At 39.4% G+C, this 25,929-nt stretch overlaps 2 protein-coding genes across 6 annotated transcripts; both read right to left on the bottom strand.

Moving 5' to 3' along the window:
• Positions 1–2,708: 2,708 nt before the first annotated feature.
• Positions 2,709–6,060, bottom strand: prdx5 (peroxiredoxin 5). The gene is made up of 6 exons (XM_029449004.1): positions 5,798–6,060; positions 4,366–4,500; positions 4,151–4,282; positions 3,936–3,974; positions 3,795–3,859; positions 2,709–3,070 (listed from the first exon to the last, which is right to left on the bottom strand). The coding sequence occupies exons 1-6, from the start codon at positions 5,891–5,893 to the stop codon at positions 2,965–2,967; spliced, it is 573 nt and encodes a 190-aa protein (XP_029304864.1). The 5' UTR covers positions 5,894–6,060; the 3' UTR covers positions 2,709–2,964.
• Positions 6,061–6,994: 934 nt separating this feature from the next.
• On the bottom strand, positions 6,995–22,286 carry esrra (estrogen-related receptor alpha). Of its 5 annotated transcripts, XM_029447752.1 has the most exons (9): positions 22,032–22,286; positions 20,361–20,463; positions 19,281–19,463; positions 15,054–15,449; positions 14,566–14,682; positions 14,352–14,465; positions 12,214–12,381; positions 11,407–11,676; positions 6,995–9,905 (listed from the first exon to the last, which is right to left on the bottom strand). In XM_029447752.1, exons 4-9 carry the CDS (start codon positions 15,442–15,444, stop codon positions 9,652–9,654), a joined length of 1,314 nt encoding a protein of 437 aa, XP_029303612.1. In that variant the 5' UTR covers positions 15,445–15,449; positions 19,281–19,463; positions 20,361–20,463; positions 22,032–22,286; the 3' UTR covers positions 6,995–9,651. The 5 variants fall into 5 exon arrangements, with proteins under 5 accessions (XP_029303612.1, XP_029303611.1, XP_029303616.1 ...); XM_029447751.1 differs by lacking the exon at positions 19,281–19,463; XM_029447756.1 differs by lacking the exon at positions 19,281–19,463 and having other exon boundaries at positions 15,066–15,449.
• Between the last annotated feature and the right edge of the window lie 3,643 nt (positions 22,287–25,929).

Genomic DNA, 25,929 nt, shown 5'->3' with positions numbered 1-25,929 from the left:
TTAATAATTATAGCAACGTGCTTCTAAAAATTTGATTTTGCATGTTTGTGTAGGATGGATTAGACTGTGGTATATAAATATTGTTCATAGTATGTTCATACAATGTACACGTCTCACTTAACGATGGCCACTTTGGTTGTTTTTTATATCCTATGCATTCTTACTTTGATTCAAAATGTCGTGTTTGCTCATTAATTAACATGAAAACATTATGACACTGGGTATTCTGTCCTCTTGCATTGGTCATCATAATTACAGCCGTGGGTTAATCTATCTATCTATGAATCAATATATCACACACACATTGCTTTAAGGGTGAATTTTATTCTCTCACACATTTCAGTATACAGAGGATGATGCTAGTTCCTTTGGATTGTCATTATTCATGTCATAGTTGTGCGCATTAATTACCTTCCAGCTTTGTTCTTGACATTAGTATCCATGTGACATTAGTATCCATCTTTTGGGAAAAGGAAGCTTAAGCAGGGTGGTACTGGGTTTTGTTAGTGCAACTTCTACAGTGAGTGTTTGCGGTTTGGTTTGATACGCTCTAAATCAGCCTACAGTTCAGACAGAACGTTGGAAGCCAGGCTGCAGGTCAGCCCAGTGCCATCAGGCTCCACATTGATCTTCTTCACAACTCCATCTTCCACCAACATAGCGTATCTGAAACACAGGAGGAAGTGCACACTGACTGATCAACTTCAAATGTACCAACTTTAAAAATAAAAGATGGGTTTTTCTCATTATACTAAAAGTACTGATATCATTATCCTCTGCACCATGAGAGAGTCCAATGGCAGAGGTTCAAGAACTCTCACATGTGTCTGCCTCTTCAAATCAAATAAAAACTAAGAGAAAGAGCTTTGTATAGTGAGCACTACAGTACAGTACAGTTCATGTAAGCAACAATCTTGCAAGTACATTAGCTTCAAATTGGTGAAATCCTTTAAGTGCAGAACAATAGCTTCAAATAAGCCAAACAAAAGTGCAACATACAGAAACAATAGATTTCCTGAACCGCTAAACCAGTGCCGTAAAAACGAGTGCGGTGATTCTCTAGTTCACTCCTCTCCTGTCCTCCCCTCTGATTGTGTGTGTAGGTGTGTGCGAAGCGCTGCCCTTCGTGATACAGATCGGAGCGAATGTGAATGCGCAAAGCTAAAAAAATAAAATAAAATGCACAGTTAAAATAGAAGTACCGGTCCGGGTCCGGATAGGTCGGCGTCCGGATTCGGACCACCTGTTAGTGACCCCTGATTTACAGGATAAACAGACCAGCCCTCTGAACCATGGATTATACATCAATGCTTTGAACTGTAACTTTACAACTTCTCAACAAGGAAGCAACTTGTGATTTCCTATGATTTTCCAAGTGGACTACCATCGATCCCAGGGGTCGGCAACCTTTACTATCTAAAGAGCCATTTTGCCCCTCTTCCACCAAATAAGATTGTCTGGAGCCGCAAAACATATTTGATAACACAGTTTATAAGTGTTATATATAGTTATACTACATTTGTTGCATTTATGATATTACAGAATGGCAATAAAGGAAACTGTTGCTATTTTTTATTTATTTTGAAGAGGGGAAAAACACACTGGCATGTTTAGGAATACTTTGAAATAAATTAAACACAGAACTATGCAGTTCTATTTGAGTCCTCCCCATATTTGTTGAATAAAATAAAATGGATATAATATAAAAATGCACAAAACAATAAAAAATACAATATAAAAATGAAATGAAGAAAAAAGTAGCCCACTTTGAAATAAAAACAACGTATAGCTGCAGCCTAATATCTTAATAGGCCAGTATGTATTTAATTATGTCCGCTTCAGTGTGTTTTCATCCCACATGGAGGTGGTGATCATTTCTTTGGCTCACAAATGTCCCACAAAATGTCTTTCAACATCACATTTTCTGTTGTTTGCTCATTCCTCGCCACATATCAAGCACACTGGTAAGCCAGCATCGTTGACAGGGAAAGCAAATGTATCTGTCCGCGCAGAATTAAACAATTTTCCTCCGAAACGTATCTTTTTTTTTGGTTTTATCCATGGTTAGCATACCGAGTTAGGCGGGGGGTCTGCAGCTCAAGATAAGCCACCTGCAGGGAAAGGCACCGCGCCCGTAGACGTAGAATGTGACGCATTTTTTAGTTGACGAAATATTTTATTTCAGTGTCACAAAAATGAACCCTTCTTATGGGCATACTCTTATATCGTTCCTCGTGATAGACATCAAGTATCCATGTAGGTCAGTGAACAATGAACACAATTATCTAAATTCTGGTGAAAATTACAACAAACATATCAAAGATTGGTGCTTATCTTTATACTGAACATGTGCAGATGAAGTGGTGCCAAACTTCAAAAGCTCTTATGTTGCAACAAGTTTTTATTAATAATTATAGCAACGTGCTTCTAAAAATTTGATTTTGCATGTTTGTGTAGGATGGATTAGACTGTGGTATATAAATATTGTTCATAGCATGTTCATACAATGTACACGTCTCACTTAATGATGGCCACTTTGGTTGTTTTTTATATCCTATGCATTCTTACTTTGATTCAAAATGTCGTGTTTGCTCATTAATTAACATGAAAACATTATGACACTGGGTATTCTGTCCTCTTGCATTGTTCATCATAATTACAGCCGTGGGTTAATCTATCTATCTATGAATCAATATATCACACACACATTGCTTTAAGGGTGAATTTTATTCTCTCACACATTTCAGTATACAGAGGATGATGCTAGTTCCTTTGGATTGTCATTATTCATGTCATAGTTGTGCGCATTAATTACCTTCCAGCTTTGTTCTTGACATTAGTATCCATGTGACATTAGTATCCATCTTTGCGGAAAAGGAAGCTTAAGCAGGGTGGTACTGGGTTTTGTTAGTGCAACTTCTACAGTAAGTGTTTGCGGTTTGGTTTGATACGCTCTAAATCAGCCTACAGTTCAGACAGAACGTTGGAAGCCAGGCTGCAGGTCAGCCCAGTGCCATCAGGCTCCACATTGATCTTCTTCACAACTCCATCTTCCACCAACATAGCGTATCTGAAACACAGGATGAAGTGCACACTGACTGATCAACTTCAAATGTACCAACTTTAAAAATAAAAGTACTGATATCATTATCCTCTGCACCATGAGAGAGTCCAATGGCAGAGGTTCAAGAACTCTCACATGTGTCTGCCTCTTCAAATCAAATAAAAACTAAGAGAAAGAGCTTTGTATAGTGAGCACTACAGTACAGTACAGTTCATGTAAGCAACAATCTTGCAAGTACATTAGCTTCAAATTGGTGAAATCCTTTAAGTGCAGAACAATAGCTTCAAATAAGCCAAACAAAAGTGCAACATACAGAAACAATAGAATACAAATTCAACTATTAGCTACAAATAAGCCAAACCAATGTAAGTGCAACATACAAAGAACAGAATTATCTTTATTTTTTTCGTCGAGGTGCAGTCGAAACACCGACTACGTCGACATATACATTGTATTTATATGTTAAGTCAATGCAACGTAATATTGGTGTTAACAAAAACTAGCAAACATACACATTACTTAGTTTGTTCCATTTCGGACATATGTACATTGGATTCGGACACTCAAATAAAGTGGACAGTTGATACCAAGCACTATTATCGTAATTAAGGAGTGATTTCAGACACAGCACATTGGCTCTAATTGATCAAATAAAAATGTAAAAAAAAGATTAAAAACATGGGCAATCAATCTGTTATTACAAAACTGAAAGAGGCAAAAGGATCATTACCTCTTGGATCGCTTGTTCCCAAGTGCCTGCACAATCTGATCACCGTCAAGCAGCAGGTCAACCGCCTACGGGACAGAAAAAGACAGATGAGAACACGGACTTATTAAATAGAACAGAAATACACCAGAAATGTAGTTTTACCTTTGTAAACGCTCCAGTAGGATCAGCCAGCATTCGAATCTGCAGACGAAAGTCGCAGAGAGCTCAGCATTGTTTATATCAAAAAGGTACATAAAAGGCTGAAGGATATCTGCTGTGTCATCAACTTCCCTTTTCTAAAGCAAGGTCAGCTTTTTTCTCACAATCTTACTTGATCTTATAAAAATTACTGATCACACAAACATTTTAGTCCGTACCTTGCCATCTGTTCCATGCTCCTTTCCCCAGGCAGCCATCACAAATGCGTCATTGACAGAAATGCAAGCGACCTCCTGTATACCTTTACTCTTCAAGTCCTCAGCCTGCTGCACAAAACCTGGGAGGTGAGTCTGAAAGCAACAAGACAAATACAACATCAGCTACCTGATTGTGCACGAGACACATCAAACAGAGACGACAGTGTGGACCCGACCTTGGAACAACCAGGGGTAAAAGCTCCAGGTACAGCAAACAGGATTCCCTTCTTCCCCTTGAAGAGCTGATCCATAGCCACCTTATTTCCTGGCTCCCCCTCCTGGACTTCCACTGCGGGGAGATTTTGACCAACCTGTTGGGGATTAAGCAAACAATAATACAAGAAAGTATTCAAATGTCCATTACCACAATTACCAGCGAATGATATCAATATTTGTTTGTCTTGCCCTGCAGGCAAATTGTTCTCACTGGTAGGTAGAATCTGTAGATTCATTGAGTCAGAAAGTGTGAGGATATTTAAACAGCATGTACAGTATCTATGTACAGTATAGTGATGCAAAAATGTCTTTATGCTTTGGACTTTTTTGAATGCTGCCAACTCTGAATGTAATATATTGAACAGTAGCTTGAGAGTTGGTTTTAAATATCCAGCATAGTTGCTGAGCTCAGCTTTGTAAAAAAAAGAGTTTTTTGTATAAAGCAGAACAATGTTCAAACTTGTTTTATAATATATAATCACACGTACTTCGATGAATGCCTCGGAAAGATGTACACTAATTCCACATTTACTCAACTTAATCCTACACATATTTGTATTAAAATAAACGTATCTCAATAAGGCTACTCAGTCATGCTTAGATCAGAGCCTGGTGGTTTAGAGTAAATCTTCTGATAAGACATTTTAATTGCTATATAGGCGCACACTTGGGCGGGTGCCCACTGGGGGGCGACAAACCACCACATACAGATGCATGAGTTTCGTTAAAATGGCCGATTGCTCTCCCTATATTTAAGACATTAACATTAATGGACTAAGTAGTAATCATTTATCACACTATAAAGCATTTTCAACAATCTAATTAATGCATACACATTATACTAGAACAATGCCCTTGAAGATATTTTTAATAAAAACACATTTTGTACAATTTCTGCAACTGTGAAGTTCAGGCACGCTCAGATAACCGAGCTATAAGTTGTACAATATGCTTATATATATATATATATATACATACATACATACATACATTTACTGACGGGAGACGGACAATGCACGTTTAATGTTAACTCCACCGGTCTCTAAAAGTCAGTACATATCAGTTTTTGAGTGCATGTACAACATGCGTTGGACCAGCCCGACAGCTAGTGTTACGTTAATAATTGACAGTTCGCATTATGCTAAATTTAAATAACCAGCAGGTGTCGAGGAAGCTGCTGGTAAAGCACCGAGAGGACGGTGATAAACAAACATATCTTTCCCAGCTAATGCCTGTCATGGCGACGCACCTCGGGGTGACTTAGCACGGTGAGCTACAGGACGAAGGGACGCACTGTCGTATATCTAGTTAACTCTCAGTTAAATACAACTACACCCTCACTTGCTTCCCTAAACCACGTCGCACACACAACTAACTTCGTGCAAGGCTTACCTGAATCGGCATTTCGACGACTGGAGAAGTGTGTAGAAGCCTCACGCGCTGGATGACACGGGTGCTCTTGATGAGGGTGCTTGTGGTGGAAAACATTGTGACTCGCTGTTTTTGTAGCGTTTTTTGCAATATCCTGCGGTAGGTTTGCGGCTTGTGTCCTGTGCTGAGTCCTGCTCTCAGACAGACACACCTCCGCTTACCCCTGTCCCGTACACGCTCTCACGTTGACTTTGGCTGTTGGGGTTTAACCTAGCTACCAGATTTGGGCCTGTTAATTAATCTTTATTTACTGCGCCATCTGCTAGCCAGAAGCCATATGCCATACATGTGCAGTGGTGGAAGGTGTACTTGGATAGGTAAGTTTAAGTAAAAGTACTGTAGTATAATGAAAAGTAAAAGTACTCATGGAGAATGGCTCCTTTTCATTGTTTTATTATGATAGAATATTATACTATTCTGTATCACTAACATTTAAGAGCATTTTATTGTTGTAGTTTGTCAATGTGGAGCCACTTTTACTATGTAGATTAGCAGTGTTGTACTGAATCATATCATATAAGCATATTTGAAATAACAAAGTGTCCAATAAATGAAGTAAAAGGTACAATATTTCCCTCTTGAGTTTTAGTGGAGAAGTATAAAGTAACATACAATGGAAATACTATGCGGGGGAAAGTACAAGTATATCAAAATGGTACTTTGAGTAAATGTACTTAGTTACTACACCAGTGTTAATGTGTGAACTGAAGTTAAACCTTTGTTTATTTGAAAGCAGCAGGTGACATGACAGTTGTGCTAGATAAATTAACTTCTTAAGGCATCTATCTATCTATCTATCTATCTATCTATCTATCTATATTCATTTATTAAATATAAAGCAAGAGAAACCTACAGTCAAGGTGAAAAAATGTGATTTAAAAAAAACGTTCATACATAAATACACACAGGGAGAGATGAGACCAATGATGTGTGGTGGTGGTGTGTCCATTTATTACACAACACAAAGCACCTACAATGATCCACTCCCCGTTGCGTCAGACAGTGGAAGATCTCACTTTTTTCACAGTGATGTTTATGTGGACATGTTTAGACAAGGACATCAAACTGTTCAACTAAATGAAAAAAAAAAAGAATTCTACACACAGAAATTCACAGCCAATATCACACACAAAAATAAAGCAGTGTCAACAAACGACAGTAAATTGAGTAAAAAATAGAATTTAATCATTTAAATAGTCTTTCAAAATACAAACATTGATTTGAACTTCTAAATAATATAACGTTTAGTAGCTATTCTTCATAACTGGCAATGTTAAATGTACACTGTGGCTATACAAGGAAATGTGTGAGGTTTGGTAATTTATTGTATTGCTCATTTATATTAATGCGCACATATTTAATAAAACTACAAATGACTGTATAATTTTAACAGTGACACTGCACATGACCCTGCCTTCACCCTAATCCACTGTACCTTAAACATTTGTATGCAAATGAAAAAAATGGACCATTGTGTAAATGACAGTTATTCATTTGAAGAAACCTCCACAGCTCTAATTCGACCCAGGCATCTATATGTATTTGTTTGCTAGATGACAGTAAGCTGTAATTTATGAACACAAAACCAATTAGGTGTTCAGAGTCCCTGCTCCACAACGCTAGCTTATAACAGCTTTGTTACAAGTTGAACTGTTTTCCATTTTAACTGCTGAAATGACCTCCAGTGTTTGAGCTGCACCATTATTCCTGTGACACCGTACCAACTTTAGGCTGAGACATTGCGTATCATGGGGCATGTAAAAAGCATGATTAATGAGCCATATACACCTTAAAGTTATGAAAACAAAGAAACAATCTCAGGCATTTTCGCGACCTCAAAGACATTCAATAAACCAAATGTTCAAATTTAAGTTGACAAATCAAAAGATCAAGAATTACATTAGTCTCCGCCGTTAGTTGGCCATCTGACTTTACGCTTCCTCCTGAGGTAGCCCTCTGTAGCCTCGCCGTGCCGCTATATCTATAGAGCCATGTAATTTGATCCCTAAAATGACAGCTTCAGAAAACACACAACTGCTTACATTACAAAAACAAAAAAACAATTAGTATTCATTATATCCTGAATGGAAAGCTTCATTTTAATACCAAACCCACAACTGTGTCACAATGTAAATAAAATACCCTTAAATCCTAGAAAGGAAAATGTATGAAAAAGCAAGTTTCAAGTCTTTACAAATTTCAGAACATTGTAAGCGGCACAAATATAATTGTAATGGGGGATTTGTATCACATTTGCTGGCTTTATTATCGTCCACTGTAAATTGCATGTTTCTGTTTATTTAAAATGGTACTGTACATGGCCACTAAATATGATATCTGATTTTGACCTCAGATACCGTAGCTTTGCATTGCATGTGAAGCTTACTATAGTGATCATTTCTATTGTAAGTATACAAACCTGCTGAACAATGAGTAGGACTTTCAGGATGTTGCCAGACAAAGTTTCAAAAGGAGGATGTTGCATGTGTTGCATTTCTTGTTGTCCTGAGCCCATTGCGGGCACTTGCAAGTTAATGTTTAACAGATGTACGTGCACAGAGGGATCTCTCAATAAAACAATTGAGATCTTTTATGCAAAGTTCTTCACGACTGCAGAAAATGCAGCAACTTCTCATACACCTATCAGTCAGAAGGGTTAGTGTCAGACAGTATAGGTCAGACCGTTATTTTTGAACAGCACGGCTGCTGAAGTCAAAAATTGTGGTTAGATCTAGTGAAGGAGGATTGTATTATTTAAAAAAAAAGCAGATGAGGCATATGCATTTCCTTTCTAACCACTGTTGCTGCCACGCTTTAATGTCTTTAAGAGTTGTGCCTTCCCTGATGTCAGTGTAGCTCATTGGTTTAGACCGAAACGCACACGCTTGCTTGTATGGAAACCAGTTTTTTGTGTGCCAATAGGATAATACACCGAATATATAACCTTCCCAGTAGAGCGTTCTGTGAGCACACAATCAATCATATGCACTTCACCTGAACTACAAATTAATTGCACAACCTTTCATAAAGAATCCTGCACCTAATAAGTACATCAGTGGTTCCCAACTCCAATATTGAACCCCCAAAGTGCTGGTGGTTTTCTCTTTTACCAGGCATCCCCGACACAAACGAGCAGCTAGAATTTCAAAAACCAGCACTCAGGGTCCGGAGAGTGGAGAACTACTGATATACACACACACACACACTATGTCTCACCGTTTTATCCACATTTTAAATGTGACAGACAATAATCGAGTCATAATATTGCTTTTAACATATTGCAAGTAATTCCTATGAATTTGCCTACAACGGCACACTAAACTATATTAAATACAAGCACTCCATGTGCATGTCAATCTCACCCTATACTGGACCCTCAAAGTCTTTTGCCGGATATGTTATTATGGCTTTCATGAGTAGATGCTGCATTATTTTTTAAAAGTTCAAAAGCCACATGTTTGCAGTCTGTTATCAGGTACCTAGATGTTGTTCTTCAGTGGTATGCGGATGCAGATCAATGCTGTGATGGAACAAACCATGACAATAGTTCACGTTAAATGCCTTAAAAGCCTTTGACTGGCATCTTACTGTAAATAACCAACTCCCACTTAGGGGCATGAATGCATGAGTTTTTTTATTTTCTCATATTCTTTTCCTTTCTTCATGTAGCCTAAGGGAAAGGGGGGAAAGTACCATTTTCCTCATTAATAATTCTCTAATAAAATCTTTCATTTCTCACAAACCACTCATCCATTCTTGAAGACTAGATCTTTGTTGGGTCTTTCTCTGCATCCTATTTACTGCTGCGCTCTGCTCTAAGGAGAGTCCATCATGGCTTCCAGCATCTCCAGGAATAGTTTGTGCATGGGTACACCACCACGGGTCTTGATGCTGTAGAAGGTGGTAAGGGCGCGACCAGCAGTCTGTCGGAGGAGAGGCAATGTTAAAAGGAGGCGTCCTGCCCGCTGGGGTTCGTCTGGGTGCCGCTGACATTCCAGCTCCAGCAGGGCCTGGTGGAGGAGGTCCCGCAGCTTCTGCACAGCCTCCATGTCCTCGATGTAAACAGAGTCTGACAGAACAGCAGGGAGCACAACGTAAGGCACTGTGTAGGGTGTTTACATTTTCTCAGCTTTTGCCACAGAAAAAAAAGCCTGTTACCCAGTAACTTACCACAAATACAAACTAATTACTGCCTTTATTTCCAAAACAAATAGTGTACCTGCGAGCAGGCTGTGCTCCATGATCTGTTGTTGACAGTAATCGTAAAGACTATATAAAGGTTACAGGTTACACGATATGTTTCTGCAATGGCAGATCTGCCTGCCAAAGACTAGAAGACCATTCCAAATATATATTTCTATTTTGTAGTCAGAGGTGGCAATCACAATGCGAAGTCCCTATACAACACAGGTCACTAAGGAGTCCGAGTCCAGACCCGCACCTACAATTAATAAATTATTAAGGGGTTTTCAATTTTGACAGGGGCGCTTCTATTTTAACCGGCGCAGCCTCACTCCGCTCCATTTCACGAAGGGCGGGGCGTCACTCCCCCGACACACACAAACAAACACGTGCGCACACACCTACAGTCAGAAAGACAGCAGAGGAAAGGAGAGGAGTGAACTAAAAACACCCTCCCCCCCCCCCCAGCACCATGTAATGTACTGAAAGGGCAAATGTATTTGTATCTGCAATATTGATCATTTATATAATAAACGATCGATACTTGGCATCCGTCTTTCGATGCAATATTGAAATGCACAAAACGATATGATCCTGTAGTAGTAGTAGTCATTGCCTAAGAACTGAAATTTTAAAAAGCACGCACAGCCCCGAACACTGGGGATACAATATCTTTCTCCCGTTGTCGTGGGCTCTTGGCTGCTGACTTGCACATAATCCCATCAAGCTAAAGAGCTGGACAGACTCCACTGCTTGTGTTGCTACCAATGCCACACTTTGATAAACCAGCTACTTACATATGGAAGGACATACAATCCTACAATTGTTATTGTCTAATACAATAATTTGTATTGTCCCAATCAAATAGTGTGCCACTATGATTAAGACAGGAAAGCATACACCGCTAAAACTATTGCTATGTAAGTAGTTTTTATTATTGTTTTAACTTAATTGTATATAGTACTCTTCTTTTAAATATTATATATATATATTTTTGATTTCTTTTTTGACATGCTGTCTCTCTCAAACACATCTCATTGTACCGTCGAGGGTATAGTAATTATTAGAAACCCCTCTCAGTATAACAGACGGATCTGGTCAAGTCATCACTCGTCAGATTTCAAATAACATAAATCCTAGAGAAAAGGACGTTGCCACTGAACTCTCCACCAGGATAACTAAATGTTTGTAATTGATGTCTTGTTGGTTCTTATCTAAAATCTGACCAGCAAATTCAGCAGCACCACAAAGTGCAGCCTCCATCATGATCAGAAAGTTGAATAAGCACCTCTCTAAAACAGTTTCAACAGTTAAAACAGCTTTGCCAAAATAGTGACTACAATGTATTTGTCTGCGTAACTTTTACTGTGTACACAAAGTAAAAGTACCTGAGTTAGTGAGTGCGATGGCTTTTAGCATGACAAATTCCTCCCGGTCCACGTTTAGTGCCCGGAAACGGCGAGCAAGTTGACTAATTGCTCCATTTAGCTCCGTCAGTCCAGCAACACGTGACATCTCCTCATCAAGGACAAAATCCTCCGCGAACACCACCTCGTCCTCACAGCCAAGCGAGCGGTACGCCACACCGAGCACCAGCACCTCCAGCCACACCGACTGCAGCACGGACATCTGGTCTGCTAGGGACAGCGACAGAAAGCCTGCAGAGGAGGAGACACACAGAGAGAGAGGAATTTAAATGAATTGGTGGAAAACTGGCAACCGGTTCACTATTACAATGTCTCATTGCTCTTTGGAACGGTGTACTTGCATTATTATGCCATTATATTATCATTATATCAGTGGCATTAAATGGTCCTAAAATGACAATACTTTTCTTCATTGCTATTATTTCTGGGACAATATATCGTCCAACAAAAGTAGTTATAGTGACAGGCCTACTGGTGACCCAACTATCAGCAGACATTTTGTTTTACCTATTCATTTTTGTTGTACCTATCAATTAGGCTATTCAGCCATCAGAATCAGGTTGACACAGGCAAATTATAATGGTCAGTATTCCAGTTCTGTAAAACATAAATCCAGAAGTACATTAGTTTATTTGTTAGAGATCCTAAGTCTTTGCCTGGGTGAAACATAACACAGCATGTTTCTTCCCGGTAAGATTGGATCACTTCCACTGCTGCCATGTTATCACTGCCTCTCCTCCCCAATTCTATCCTCTCTGTATCGCCTACCAGGAATGTGTTTGGCCCAGCCAATGATGACGACCAGCTCTCGGTCAGCAAGGTCACAAAGGGTGGTGAGCGTGCGCTGGGCTGTGTCGGGCTGCAGAGGGTCAGGCATGGCAAATAACTTTTCTGGCTCTGCCACTAGAAGGTGGGACACAATGATGTTGGAGGAACCTACGTCACAAGATAGACAAAAAGCAATGCATTAATATGATGACAGAAAAGACATTGCAGTGAACATACATACAGTTCTGGTCACCATTATGTAGAATATCTACTGGAAACAAATGAATCAAGTGAAACAGCTTTGGTCTACAGACACTGATGTTTGGTACAGAACATCAAGTGATGAAACAATAACAATTTAAAAATCAATAGGATGAAAAAACTAGAAAGAACTGAAAGATTGCCATGATACTGGTATTGGCACCCTTCAAATTACTTTGAAAGAAATAATAACATTTGACTCACCAGTAATACATTAGAAATTATACTCACCTGTGATAAATTGTCAGTGCCCACATGACTTAAATTAACCAATGAATGATGACTTTAATGCTTAAAAAAGCCACTTGTTATTCCCTGTTCCTTGTTCACAATGGTGAAGACAAGGGAGCTGTCTGAGAGCATCAGAAGTGCTATTATCACCAAACACAAGACCTCTAAAGGGTGCAAGGCCATCTCTGTATCCCTGTTTCAACAGTGCGCAACATTATTAAGAAGTTTGCTAAGCATGGAACTGTTAAGAACCTCCCTGGACGTGGGGGTATTGACCGTATTGAAGGAATCATGAAATCAGAGGATTCCCAAAAGACTTTAGAGCGAAATGTGCTACCCAGTGTAAGAGAACTAGGTTTGGGTCGAAGATCATGGGTTCTCCAGCACGATAAAGACCCAAAGCACACTCAAGAGTGGTTGAAAAGGAAAAGATTTACTGTTTTAAACTGGCCAGCAATGAGTCCTGATCTCAATCCCATTGAAAATCTTTGGAGAGAGCTGAAATCTGCCAATGGGGAAAGGAATCCTGCAAACATTCAAGAGCTTGAACAAATTGCAAAGGAAGAGAGGAAGAAACTAGCAGCTGTAAGTGCAAGAAGCTTATAGATGGCTACAAGAAACGTTTGGAGGCAGTCATCGTTGCCAAAGGGTGTGCAACCACATATTAAGGAAGGGTGCCTCTATTACTGTCCAGGTCATATTTTCTATTTCTTTTTTTAAATTACTACATGTAAGTTGAACAATTACTTTTTATCGTTGAATTATTTTGGACATCCTATTAAAATATTCTGATGATACAAACTTTGTACATTTCCATTTATTTCTGAAGATATTGTACAGGTGCCAATAATGGTGCCAGAACTGTACATAGACACACTGATAATAAACTTATACATTAAATTCTGCTCTACACAACATGCTGCTTTGTACTATATACTCCACTGTATTCATGCTAAAGTTTCCATCATCCCTATTCCCTATTTTTAATATAGACTTTATACCTGCCAGGTGGCTTCTTATTAACAGACACTTGTTTCTATTAGTACAACAGAGAGATGTTGTGCTTTTAACTCCTCAGCCAGATGTATGTGAATCAAGAGGTCCAAGTTAGTTCATCTAAATGTGTGTAAATTAGCAGATAAAAGGACTCCCACTGAACCATTTTCTTGGCAGTAGAGGGCGCAGTTTTCTAATCAATTCCAAAGTGCTTTATGTGTTTCTTGTATGCTCTTGGCACCTCATGTTAGATCACCAACCTTAGATTTGTTTTTACTGTTTGTGATTACTGTGTTTTTGATTTCCTGGACATTGCTGCTGTTGGTAGTTACATGTAGCTTGCCAAATAAAGACTAGAATCATCCGCCAACCAGTCAAGTCGCAGTTTACATCCATGTCTGTCCAAAATGTCATCACTCCATCCTTTTATCCTATCAGACAATTGTGTGGTCAGTGACCTTGAACTTTGACCACCAAATTCTAAATCAGTTCGTACTTGAGTCCAAGTGGACGTTTGTGCCAACTTTGAAGAAATAGGAGAAATGGAAAGATGTACAGACAGACAAGCCCCAAAACAGACGGCTACAACTGTCGCCAACACGGAGGCATACAGTACAAACTAAATCACAAGACAGGAATATAAATCCCACCTTTTTCACTCTCCTTTGTCAGTGGTAGGGGGGCACTCTGGTATGTTGCATTCTCCACTTCTGGGCGTCTTTTGTACTTCTGCCTTCCACCTCTGACCCTGTCAAGACGAACTCCTACATTTGGAAAGCACAGAATTGTATATACCATATTTAAAAGATCAACACAAAGAGCCTTCAGATATAATATCAAAGTCTGCACACCGTGAAAACTCACCCTCTTTCAGCATGCCTACTTTAAGGCACTTGGTGAAGCGGCATGCCTGACAAGCCTTTCTGCGCCTCTTGGTGATCTCGCACTCATTCGATGCTGGACAGCTGTATTCAATGTTACCTTTATGGAAGAAAGGGAAATGATCAATTCACAGTTAAGAAGATGTTTAAAAAATATAAATATGAATGATAATTGTACGTGAATTAAAACCACCTTCTTGAATTTCTTAAATCTTTCTGATCTTTTAAACATACAATCTACTTAAGGTGGAAATCTCACAAGCTAACCAGCACACCACATTTCCCAACAGTAATACATAAAATAACGGGTTCATGTTTTTTGTTTAACAGACCAGCATAAACCGGATGGGGTGGCTGTAGGGTCTAACTTTCAATAGTGTGTTTACAAACAGCAACCCACAATGCAACACACTAAACATTTAAAGTTAAATGAAAGCTTTTACTAGAATATTGCCAAAACTTAAACCTCACCACGACACACACCTTGGATGGTTCTCTTGAAGAATGCTTTGCAGGCCTCACATGACGCCACGCCGTAATGGTAACCTGAGGCCACATCTCCACATACTAAACACAGCCTCTTCGGTAGCGTGCTCAGGGCGTACTTGCATCGCCCTGCTCCGTTTCCAGTGGAGCCCTCCTCTGCCCCGTCACCACCCTCGTCTTTGAAGTGGCAACGCAGAGCCGGTGTGTAGAGTGGTGGGGAGTAGCGTTTAACGCTGTCTCCTCTGATTCCTCCTCCTCCACTTTGAGAGGAGTCCGAAGAAGCCCCGCCAGGGCTGTTTCGACCTCCCCCACCTCCCTCTGGACTGCTGGGTTCTGCCTTTATGTAGACGTCTGACCGACGCTCCCTGGAAGACATGATGTCTGGAGGAAAAGAAATAAAAGGCATACCTTTTACCTCACATCTTTTAATTTACCTTCATGTCACCTGATAAAGAAAACACACAAATCTGACATTTCCTAACATATAGTACAGAGTACATACAATCTTAAAATTTCCAGATTGTTGTTGAGTCTTTTTTCCCCCTAAATTTAACTAAATCCTCTGGGAGTCATATCTTCTATTTTTTATCTAAGCACTTTGGCCTTTTCATAATCACAGTCCCTGCAATTCACTTGTAAATGTCTTTTTTTGCTTTGTGGCATCTTCCAACTAAAAGAGAGGGTGGAAAAGTGCCACGGTGGGCTACAGGACCCTGCCTACTAGTTCGTCCTTATGGGATAGTTTGAGAGTAAACAGGAATAGAAGGAAATAGGCAGCCGAAAAGCAAAATGGACACAGGCAGTTTTTTTTGGCCTCAATCCCTGTATAACAAATGTAGCACTGCATTTAGACCAATGTCTTTGCTCAGTTAAAGCCCAACTAACCTTTGCTAAACTGCCCCAAGTGACTTCTAACCAAGTAACCTGTGGTTACGTCACATAAAGATCATGGTCAGTCTTCTTTGCTGGAAGCACGAACTGTGAAAAGCACCCAGATTGTGTGTCATCCGCATGCTAACATGACAAAAGGATTGCTTGTTCCCTCTCTTGTTCTTTAGCAGCACTACTGCTACTTCATCCTGAGTTAGGCTTTTTAAGCCATCAAAAACACTTTAAATTCACCAAACCAAAACCTTTCACAACTGAAGGAAAACTGTGCAGTCCTCAAATCGTCCCCACAGTGTGAAGTCTTTGTCTGTGACATTTCTGGACATTAAAATAGCCAAGGTGACTGGATGAAGGTCGCTATGCTCATAAACAGTGACCGCTCTTCCCTATTCAGACACATAACTTCAAGTAAGGCAGTATGAGTACTGCGGCAACGTGCTTACCTGCCAAATGCTGTTCTATAGTTCTCAATTTAATGACAGAAACCGGCATGTAACTAGTTTATGCCTGCAGGAGTGTGCTTTTATTTGGATATGTAGTATGTTTACATATCCAAATACAAGCACACAGAAGGCTTGTGAATGCAAAAGTATAGTTATATACATCGCAACCATAACATCTTAAATGAGAAAAAGAAAATCTGTGGTACAATTTCAGCATTGCAGGGAACAGAAGGAGAAGAAGAAGCCACTTTCCCATCCCCAACGTTTATCTCTAAATCTATCAGTAAATCATTGCAATTTTCTAACCTCAGTCAATCTATCTCAAGAGTGACAGCAAACAAAATCATGAAGATTCTTTAAAACACACACATTCACTCTCTCTCTCACACACACACACACACACACACACACACACAGCTCAGTTTCAGCAGATATAAAGGTCAAGATTGACTGATGACGAAATCAAACTGAAACAAAGTTAAGACAGAAAGCCCTTTATGATTGAATTGATTCAAAATGCTGCCCAAAAGTATACTTTAGGAGAAGTAAGAAGAACATTATGACAATTAAAAGGACATATTACATTTTATTAAGTAAGGGCACAGTTATGACCTTCCACAACCAAACGCAAAGCCAGTACAGTGCGATGTGAGTGGTTAGATTGTCAAGAGTAATTTGGTTCATGCTTTTAGGATGCGATTGAATTTCCAGTAACTTAATGTCAATCATGCATTGTATCCATTTTAAATAAGATAATTAGCCTAAAAACAGTCTGCTGTCTTTGACAGATAATATAGTAAAAGAGCATCAGTGTTTCTCAAAGCTCAAGATGACATCACCAAATGTCTTGTTTTGTTCACAATTTAAAGATATTCGGTTTACTGTCATAGAGGTGTAAAGAAACCACAACATATTCACATTAAAGAAGCTGGAGTCATACTTTTTTGTACTCAAAACAATTAATAGTTGACAATTTATTGATTAAATCAATTAATCTTTGCAGCTCTAATGTAGATTACATTGTTGTTAAATCGACTTCATCAGCACTTCAGTGAGCAGGGTGAAAAGGTAAAACGTTATTAACAAAAAGGCCATGAAATGCAGTGTGAGCCATGTGTTTCTGGGCTTCAACTCCTCATCCTCTTGTTCCAACTTAATAGATCACCGTGTGTGGACGATCCCGGCAGCCTAAATAGCCCCAATCCAGTTAAGACCTGAAAGTGACTTGTGTTTTTCTGAAGTGTACACGCTGGCAATACACTGCTTTTACCAACCTATTTTTCCTCGTTTATCAGTTGAGCTGATAATCCAGTTGCAGCCTGTATATTTACAAAGTGTTGCAATATTTAAAATGCATCGCTTATGGTCAGTTCAAAGCTCCAATCCCTCACCCTGCCCACAACGACAACATTACATTACATGCAGTTGTATGTTCAGTACACATTGGTATGAGTTACTGACCTAATATAATTATGGTTGCTTGGCATAATTCATAAAATATTAGTATTTACTTTATGGTACATACTGTATAGACTAGATATAAGATTATTTACGTGCAGTCTCTAAACATATTAACTACAAAAATATTAGTCAGATATACAAAGATATTTTGTATACATGCCTTATATGGCATATATACAAAATCTGTGTGTTTATATGCCATAAACACAGATTGTGTGTTTATGGCATATAATCAATAAGAGCTCAGTCCTGACCTGTGGTGTCTGCTGTTTGTCTATGCCAATCTGGAGGACTATGTTATTACTCATGTATATATAATATACTACTGACAGCTTAACATCCAGATACGCTTCACATCATAGTGTGCATTTATTGGATACGACTCTTAGAACAAACACAGTTTTCTGTGCTTCATTACATAAACATACTGCTAATAAGATACTGTCTTTTAACGTATCTGTCAAATACTTTTGCTTCTATCCTTCAGTCGGGGCATGTACGTGGAAATGTGATTTGAAGGTGATCAAAGCTGTTCAATGTGAGGCATATCAACTGGGTTTAAGAGCATCAGAGAAAAGGGAATAGATAGGTTGGGATGCTATCGTCCAGTTCAAACTAAATCTGATAGTGTATATGTGCTTTACATAATACACACTATAATATGTAACACAGGGAAGTATAGCTGTAGATAAAGACGTTTTACATCCTTGGTTCAAGACACTGAGCCAGGAACAGCAACGTATTACTTTCTCCAAATATCATTCACCAGGTATGCCATTATCATATTTATTGCTACAGCTGACAATCAAACCGTGTAGTTGCTGGATGGAGTTTGCCCCCTCTGGATTGTAACACTGTTTGGCAAGTAGCGAGAGGGTCACAGGAAACTGTGCCTGTGAGCTCACTTGGGCTGAGTTTACAAACCGAGTGAATGGATCATCCAATAACATCAGGACTAGTACATGAGCCCAGACAAAGTGATTCAGGTCTGTTTAGACTTTAAACACACCAACACGTACAACTACACCACCGCAGGTCAACACGACATCTCCTTTATCAAAGGAGGAATATAGCTTTCAGTGGAGAACATTTCCAACAGCAAGCCATAATAGCGATATGATTATTATTCGTTTTGTTAAAGCATATTAAACAGTGCTTTTAACAAGCTGCGGTTAGCTAAAATGTTGTTATCTACTTCAATCACCATAGAAACGTGTCGTGTGTACTGTAAACTAACGTACCTGCATGTTTTGAGTAGTGTTAGCATTTAGCTTCAGAAACAGCGAACACATTAACTGCAGGTTAGCTACCCTTAGCTAACTAAGCTAGCAGCAGCTAGCGTTAATCCTGACTGACCGGCTCTCTCCTGCTGGGGACGAGGTTTATTTTTGTCACTAACCCAGACTAGGCTGCATCTTACCTGATAACGGTGACTAGTACAGCGCTTAAGTCTCCCCACGGTTTGATATCATGGCACAGGTTTAATAGAAAATCGGTTTCCAGACTGCCAGCCTCCTGCTAGCTTGTGTTGGCTGTGTGTTGAGATGGGCCGGGCTACAATCGGCTTTCTCCAACAGCTGGTAGATGATAATGGTTGGATATACTGAAGCGAAACACATTAGGTCAAGGAGCACTCTGGAAACAGTTATCCGACAAAAGCTGTTTTCATCATTCTCATTTCATCAACTGCCAAATGAACTAAATGTTAGGAAACAGATATTTTGTATTGAGTGTCAAAAGAAAGGTTACGAATATGTTCAATTTTAATTGTAAACTTGACATAGGACTATAATAAAATGACTGGCAAGGTCAGAAATCCATTTACTATCAGTGTATTTGCCATTAATCCAAAGTTTTGACTCACTTTACCAGACAAAATGCAAAAGACTGATACTGACTGGTTATTGGAACAGTATTAATTTAATTGTTCTGTTTTGCATATTAGGAAATTCCAGGTATCTGGCTTTACATTGTGTTAGGCACACATTATGATTCTGCTTAACAGAAATTGCTGCAGACACATTTAATTTTTTCACAGCATCCCAAAAACAAAAAAAACTTATAGAATCATTGGACTGGACCCTGGACTGATACTTTTTATTGCTCCTTCTTCTCCACACAGGATTGTGGATGTCCTCACAGAGCAATCCTCTCTCCCTTCCATACACTACTTGTCCCTTATTTATCCTTTTTGGATTTGCAGCGCAATCACAGCCCACCCTTTCAACATGCCCTTGATTACAACAGAATGATACGCACTGTGTTATCACTATAGCCACTTGTAATATTTTGGATGTGAAATGAGAAGCCAACACCTTTGAAATCCTTCTCTATTGTTTTTGCTGCATTTCTACCTCCACATCCCTCTTTTGGCTGAGTGTTTTTCCAAGGAAGTCGTTTACACTGCCAGCTAAAGGTCCATCACAAGAATGACCTTTACAAATAACAAACACAGTCCTAGTTGAAGCATATAGCATAACATTTCATCAAGAGACATTACCTGTTTGCTGAGCTGGAGTTTGAAGCCTATATATTTGTGACTCCCAGTCGTAGCTCAACGAAGAGATGTTGCTTTGGGTTGAAGTCTGCAATTATCAGGACACCTGCAAGTAAGCAAAGGTTCTTTTAGTGCCGTCACACAATTTACAGCCAAGTCACTTTTCACCTGCCAGTACACATTTTCCAGTCTCATAATAACCATGATGTCTAAGAACTAGTTGTGCACATCATATTAATAAAAGGATGTGCCAATCATCACATGTACTACCAAATAAATTGTCAATACTTTAGTGTCCTCTGTGGTAATGGCTTTCCCTTCTTAAAATACTTATTGTACTGTATCTATCCAGATTTCTGCACGCTGCATGAGTACCCTCCCCCTTGCGCTGCGTGACACATTCCAAAGGTCACAGTCACAGGAATGCTTGAAGGACAGACCGAGTAAAGCCAACACCTCGTCTCTCTCTCTCACTCACTCATGCAAAGTCATAGGCTGAAGTTTGGTGATAACTCTCTGTAAATAATTAAATAGACCAGTTTGATTTTTTTATTTTTTTTAAATGGCATGAAACATAATTTGAGTTACTCTGTAGAGTGTAAATATGACCCTGGCTTTAGACATCTTATAGATTAAGACATTAAAATAAGAGGGACCTCAGTTTTTTTCAAGCAACTTTAAACTTGAGCAACAAGACTGTAATATGTGGAAACAAACAAACTATGCTACTTTATTCATATTCTTTATAAGTGATCAGAACTGACAACTGTCATTTCAAATAAGACGATTCATTTAAATACAAGCTGTAGATTTTTTAATGTTATGTTATTCCTAAATAGACAAATCACGTCATAACAAATGGACCCGTCCTTCCTTCTTATTAAATGGTTTCAAAGCGTTCCTATCATATTGTTAGGGGGCATGTCTTTGTCACTGATAATGCATCACACGGACTGTACATAAAACTCAGTTTGAGGGTTTTAAATGCGGCGCGCTGTGGAGACTGCAAGAACAGCACCCAGGGGTGACCTTGTCTACTGATCTCGGACCGGTGAAAGGTTAATTGCCATAGTGGATTATGCCTTAAGATCAGTGACCTCAATCCTGGTCCAGCAGGCTCGGTGTCTAGCATAGTTCAGTGTGTTAAGACGGAAGAAGAATAACTCAGGGGGGTTGAAATACACAAATAAAAAAAGTGTGTACAGTAGAAGAAGTGCGAGCAGTTATCAGCCCATGCAGGACTCGCATTTTAAGTGAGGACCTGCGCTGAGCCATACGAAGACATCTTATTCAACCATAGCCCTGCATTCTTCATTTACTCAATAAGTGACTATGCATCCGATTTATTAAGGCATTTTCTGGGGGGGTTACCGACGAGTAGAGCATTAGCCATTATATATAATGGTATAGCATGTATTTGCGTGAGAATTAGTCAGTAAATACTTTATGAGGGGGAATATTAGACAATTTAGCCTACTAAATGTGTATTCAGCGGCTCGTGCCCCCTACCCCCAATAACGTGACCATGCGAACTTAGCTCTGCCAGGCGAATCGTGCATGCACATCAGGCTACCGTTAAGACCGCTGACATCTCCGTACAAAGATTAATAACAGCCTGAGCCCACTATGTGCTCTATCTCTGCAGTGAACGTACGTGAAGCTAACGTTACTTACTGGGAAATGTAAAAGCATCGCAGGGTTGTTGTTTTTTTATTTGAAGTCAGTCAAGTCTTTGCGGCTGGCAAGTCCACGGTCGGTTTAACCAGTTCAACGGTGCTGTCCAAGCCTAGCAGGGTTCTCACATCGCATCACTACGTTACCGAATAATAAGGCGATAACAACAACGGGCGACACACTGTCTTATCCGCCTGCTCGGTTCCGTACCCTGCTGTTATAAATTATCGCCCTCGCCTGCCACCGCTGAGGTTGTAGTTGTACATCAGCATCAAGACTTCAAGAAGGAACACCGAATGTCCGGTAAAAGAAAGTTTCACAATAAAACTTTGTCGACTCACATAACATTTTAACTTTCCTAACGTCTTAAAGTAAACGCGAGGTTTAATATGGGAGTGTGTTTCTCTACTACACGGATGTGCAAGACGCTCCCCTGAATACTATAATTGCTAATATTACTAAAATTAACACAAATTTTATTTTATTTTTTTAACAAACTAAGTGACTTCCGGTTTTCCTCCTAGCTTCTTCTTGCTAGCTTTATGCAGCTCCGTGACGTCGCCTCTATCCCGTGTCTTTCCTCCTCCCTCTGCCCAATTTGCGTCCGCTGAGTCTCAGTTACGTCCTACCGTACGCACCTTCCACAAGCGTCATCAGCATTATAATAAGGGCCTGCAACTCGTGAAAAGAATATATGACCCAGTCTACATTAATCCTAATGTATTCAGGTATATAGGTATGTATGATGTTGATTTCAGATCAGCTGAATCAGTTGTGTCATGCCACTTGACCGAATCTGTTATTGCAGCTCCGCCACTGAAAATACAAAAACATGTAATTCCCACAAGGGCTTAAATACAGTTGCATATATTTAAATGTCATTTTCTATTGACCTTATTTAATTGTTTCCTTATGTAGTAGCTTTGCTATTCGTTTAACCTAAAATACCATAAGCTACAATTCAGTATAAGGATGGCTGTTATGAAGACATTTTTATTTAAATTAGGCTATGCCACAATCTTCAGAGGACTGTTGCAGATAGAATCAAAAGAATGGGATACATGTCCCTTGCAACACACCTCTATGGAAAATGCAGTCATGTTGTCGGTCTTGTGACACTGACCCGGCTTTCTCCACCACTACACTATTTGGACAGGAGCCAAGGAAGTAGAGATCAGGAGATCACTGCAATGGGATGGGAAGGGGAAATAATCAAGGGATCGTAGTTTGAGAAACCACTAGTCTGCAATTCAGTTTGCCAGATAGGCTACGTAATCAAAAAAAAATTGTATCATCAAACATGTCTCAAAGATCTCTTGTGTATGCTATTAATGTTTAATATAGCCAATAACAACAATAAAATGATTTTTTTTTTCTGTCTAACTTGGTATCCTGCTGCTTCTCGAAATAGGCTGCCCCCACCCCCCCCACCCGTGATCTCTAACATGCCTGGTAACAGCTGGCTCAGAGAGGAGGGAAGTTGTCACGGAAGAGTTGACAACCTTGTCCACTAATTAAAAGAAGTGGAATGAAAACAGGGTGTGGGATACATAAATAAAATAGACAATGTAGCAGCCCACGGTGTACTTTGGATCGCCTAAGTGAGTATTTCCCCAAAGAGCCCAGCATTATCTCTCTAATTATAGACCAATAAACGTTAGTCTAGTCTGTTTAAACCAATAAGCGCTAGAGCCACACTTGCATTTCCCTCGCTGTGTGTGTGTCAATCAGATGTGCAGGACAACAGTGTGTGCGTTTTGATGTGGTCACATGTAGGCTGTGTGTGCAGCGGGCTCGGGGCTCGGGACGGGCTTTTCGTGGTGCGCGCACGAGAGGAAAAATTGACGGCAGTGTCATTGCGACCTTGAAGCAAGGTCATTCAGTCTCTGCTGCAGACACTGCAATTCTGCGGGGCTGCATCATACTGGTGCAGAGTCTGCATTATCTTCCTGTTAGAGGCGAACCGGTCATGCTAGGCTGTATTCATTAGATTCACTCAAAAGCCTGGAAATAGGATTTGTTAGAAACTCTTTATGTTTTCAGATTCGCTGCATTACAGCATTACAACTGGCTTACTCATGACAGTGAGTAGTAGTCACTGTGAATATGTGTTCAAGCTGTGGAGAGTAGAAACATTCTGTGAATGACAGCTGGGGTCCCCAGGGTGCTCCTTACAGCAGGTCCTGACCTCAGACAGGTGTCAGCTGATAGGCTTCATAAATACCAAGACACTATTGTGCCTGATACACAAATAGCACCTGGTACTGCACCAGTGAGTCATGGATAACATAAGTGATATATAAAGGTCTCCACCTATGCCAAAAACACCTTGATCAGCATATAATCATTAGCCTAGCAGACTGAATACACAGTGGGTTAAAAGATTTTAAAGCATGGTGGTCTTCACGTTCAGTTTGTCCTGGTCCATATAGCTTAACAATCAGAGGGCTTAATGTCTATGTTACATTTATACATATTCTTATGTATAAGAAGAATATATATAGAGTTTAAGGGAAAACTCACCCTAGAAATAAGGCATAACATTATGCTATAGCATAATGATTAGCAATACTAAGGTCAGTATCTACAAAAATGGACAGTTGTTTCATTAAATTAGAGGTCAGAGCTTCATAATAGGGGAGTCACAACATACCAGTATTGATGCTAGCCGTGATAATAATAATAATAAACATATGATACTATCCTGTAAATAATCCAGTGCCTATTAGATCACTATCCATTATGTAATTGTAACTGTAATTGTAATTGTAATTGTAATTGTTCTTTTTGTATGCGTTTGTAGACTCTCTCCTCCTCCCTACACTCGTATTTTGAGTGTAATTCATTTGCCAAAATAGAGACAAAATGCACAATAAACTGAGTTAAAGATGAATTTGACTGAAAGCAATATTATGTTTTATGTTCTTTTTATAGATATTGCAATAACATACTGTATGTATTGTGAATTTCTTTTCCCCACAATAATTTAGTTTTAAAACTCATATCTTGACAGTCCTTCATGATAATATCATCAGGTTATATTCAATAGATTGTCCGGCCACTGAAATGATTAATTCCATGAGACATTTTGTTTAAGATCTCTCATCCAACTGAGTGTACAGCGCCCATTTGTGAATAAGAAAATGTCCCCCATTATGGAGCATCGCCACGATTTGTCTCAATGACATGATCAATGCAGTCTGAAGGAAATATTGTTCAAACCTGGAGTGTGCAAAACTGTAGAAATAATATATCTGGATTATAATTTAGGGTGGATTTCCTCTTTGACTCCAGGTCAGGAGTGGAGCCCACATCAGCTCTTCCAACACTACACATGATTTGCCCTCTAGTGGCGTCACAGGAAAACTGCAGCTGTGGCACTGATGACGTTACAGCAGCTGAGTGTGTGTCCTCCAGTAAAAGGTCACCCTCTGCCACAGCACATCATCACTGCCTGCTGACTTCCTGATTGCAATGCCAGACCGCTGCCTTTACTTTTTTACATATCCTGCAGTAAAGTGTCAGATTTCTAAAGAGCAGATAAACAGTCACTTGGTTGCTGCTCCTTTAAAACATTTTGCTCACTCACCATAACATTTTGCTTTCAAAGGGCAATTTGTACTTGTTTTAAAATCATTCAAACGGTCACCAACAAACAATGCAAGTCAACTTCAGTCAAAGAACTTGGATGTGTGGAAGTTAGTCTTGGAGTGTCATAGGCAGGGAAATGTGTCAGTGTACAGTATGCTATCTGCTGGTTGTGTTCAAACACAAAAAAACCTAATTCATTTACTCAGATAGAGAAGCGGTAATTATAAATTAGCATCAACTTCAACTTTTATGTATCAGATATTTTGTGACATTGAGGAATATCAGCTTTTCTTTAAAACATAAAAAT

The sequence above is a fragment of the Cottoperca gobio genome, chromosome 14, assembly GCF_900634415.1.
Source record: "Cottoperca gobio chromosome 14, fCotGob3.1, whole genome shotgun sequence".
Classification (NCBI taxonomy): domain Eukaryota; kingdom Metazoa; phylum Chordata; class Actinopteri; order Perciformes; family Bovichtidae; genus Cottoperca; species Cottoperca gobio.
The sequence above is the reverse complement of the archived record's forward strand: the minus strand, read 5'-3'. Positions and strand labels throughout refer to the sequence as shown.

Coding starts and splice junctions, on each gene's coding strand:
- esrra (XM_029447752.1), bottom strand. CDS start 15,444: ATGTCTTCCAGGGAGCGTCGGTCAGACGTCTACATAAAGGCAGAACCC. Junction 12,382..14,351: donor GACAAAGGAGAGTGAAAAAG/GTGGGATTTATA, acceptor CTTGTGACGTAG/GTTCCTCCAACATCATTGTG. Junction 9,906..11,406: donor CATCGCACTCACTAACTCAG/GTACTTTTACTT, acceptor CTGTTCTGTCAG/ACTCTGTTTACATCGAGGAC.
- prdx5 (XM_029449004.1), bottom strand. CDS start 5,893: ATGTTTTCCACCACAAGCACCCTCATCAAGAGCACCCGTGTCATCCAG. Junction 4,283..4,365: donor TTACCCCTGGTTGTTCCAAG/GTCGGGTCCACA, acceptor TGTTGCTTTCAG/ACTCACCTCCCAGGTTTTGT. Junction 3,071..3,794: donor GGGAACAAGCGATCCAAGAG/GTAATGATCCTT, acceptor CCTGTGTTTCAG/ATACGCTATGTTGGTGGAAG.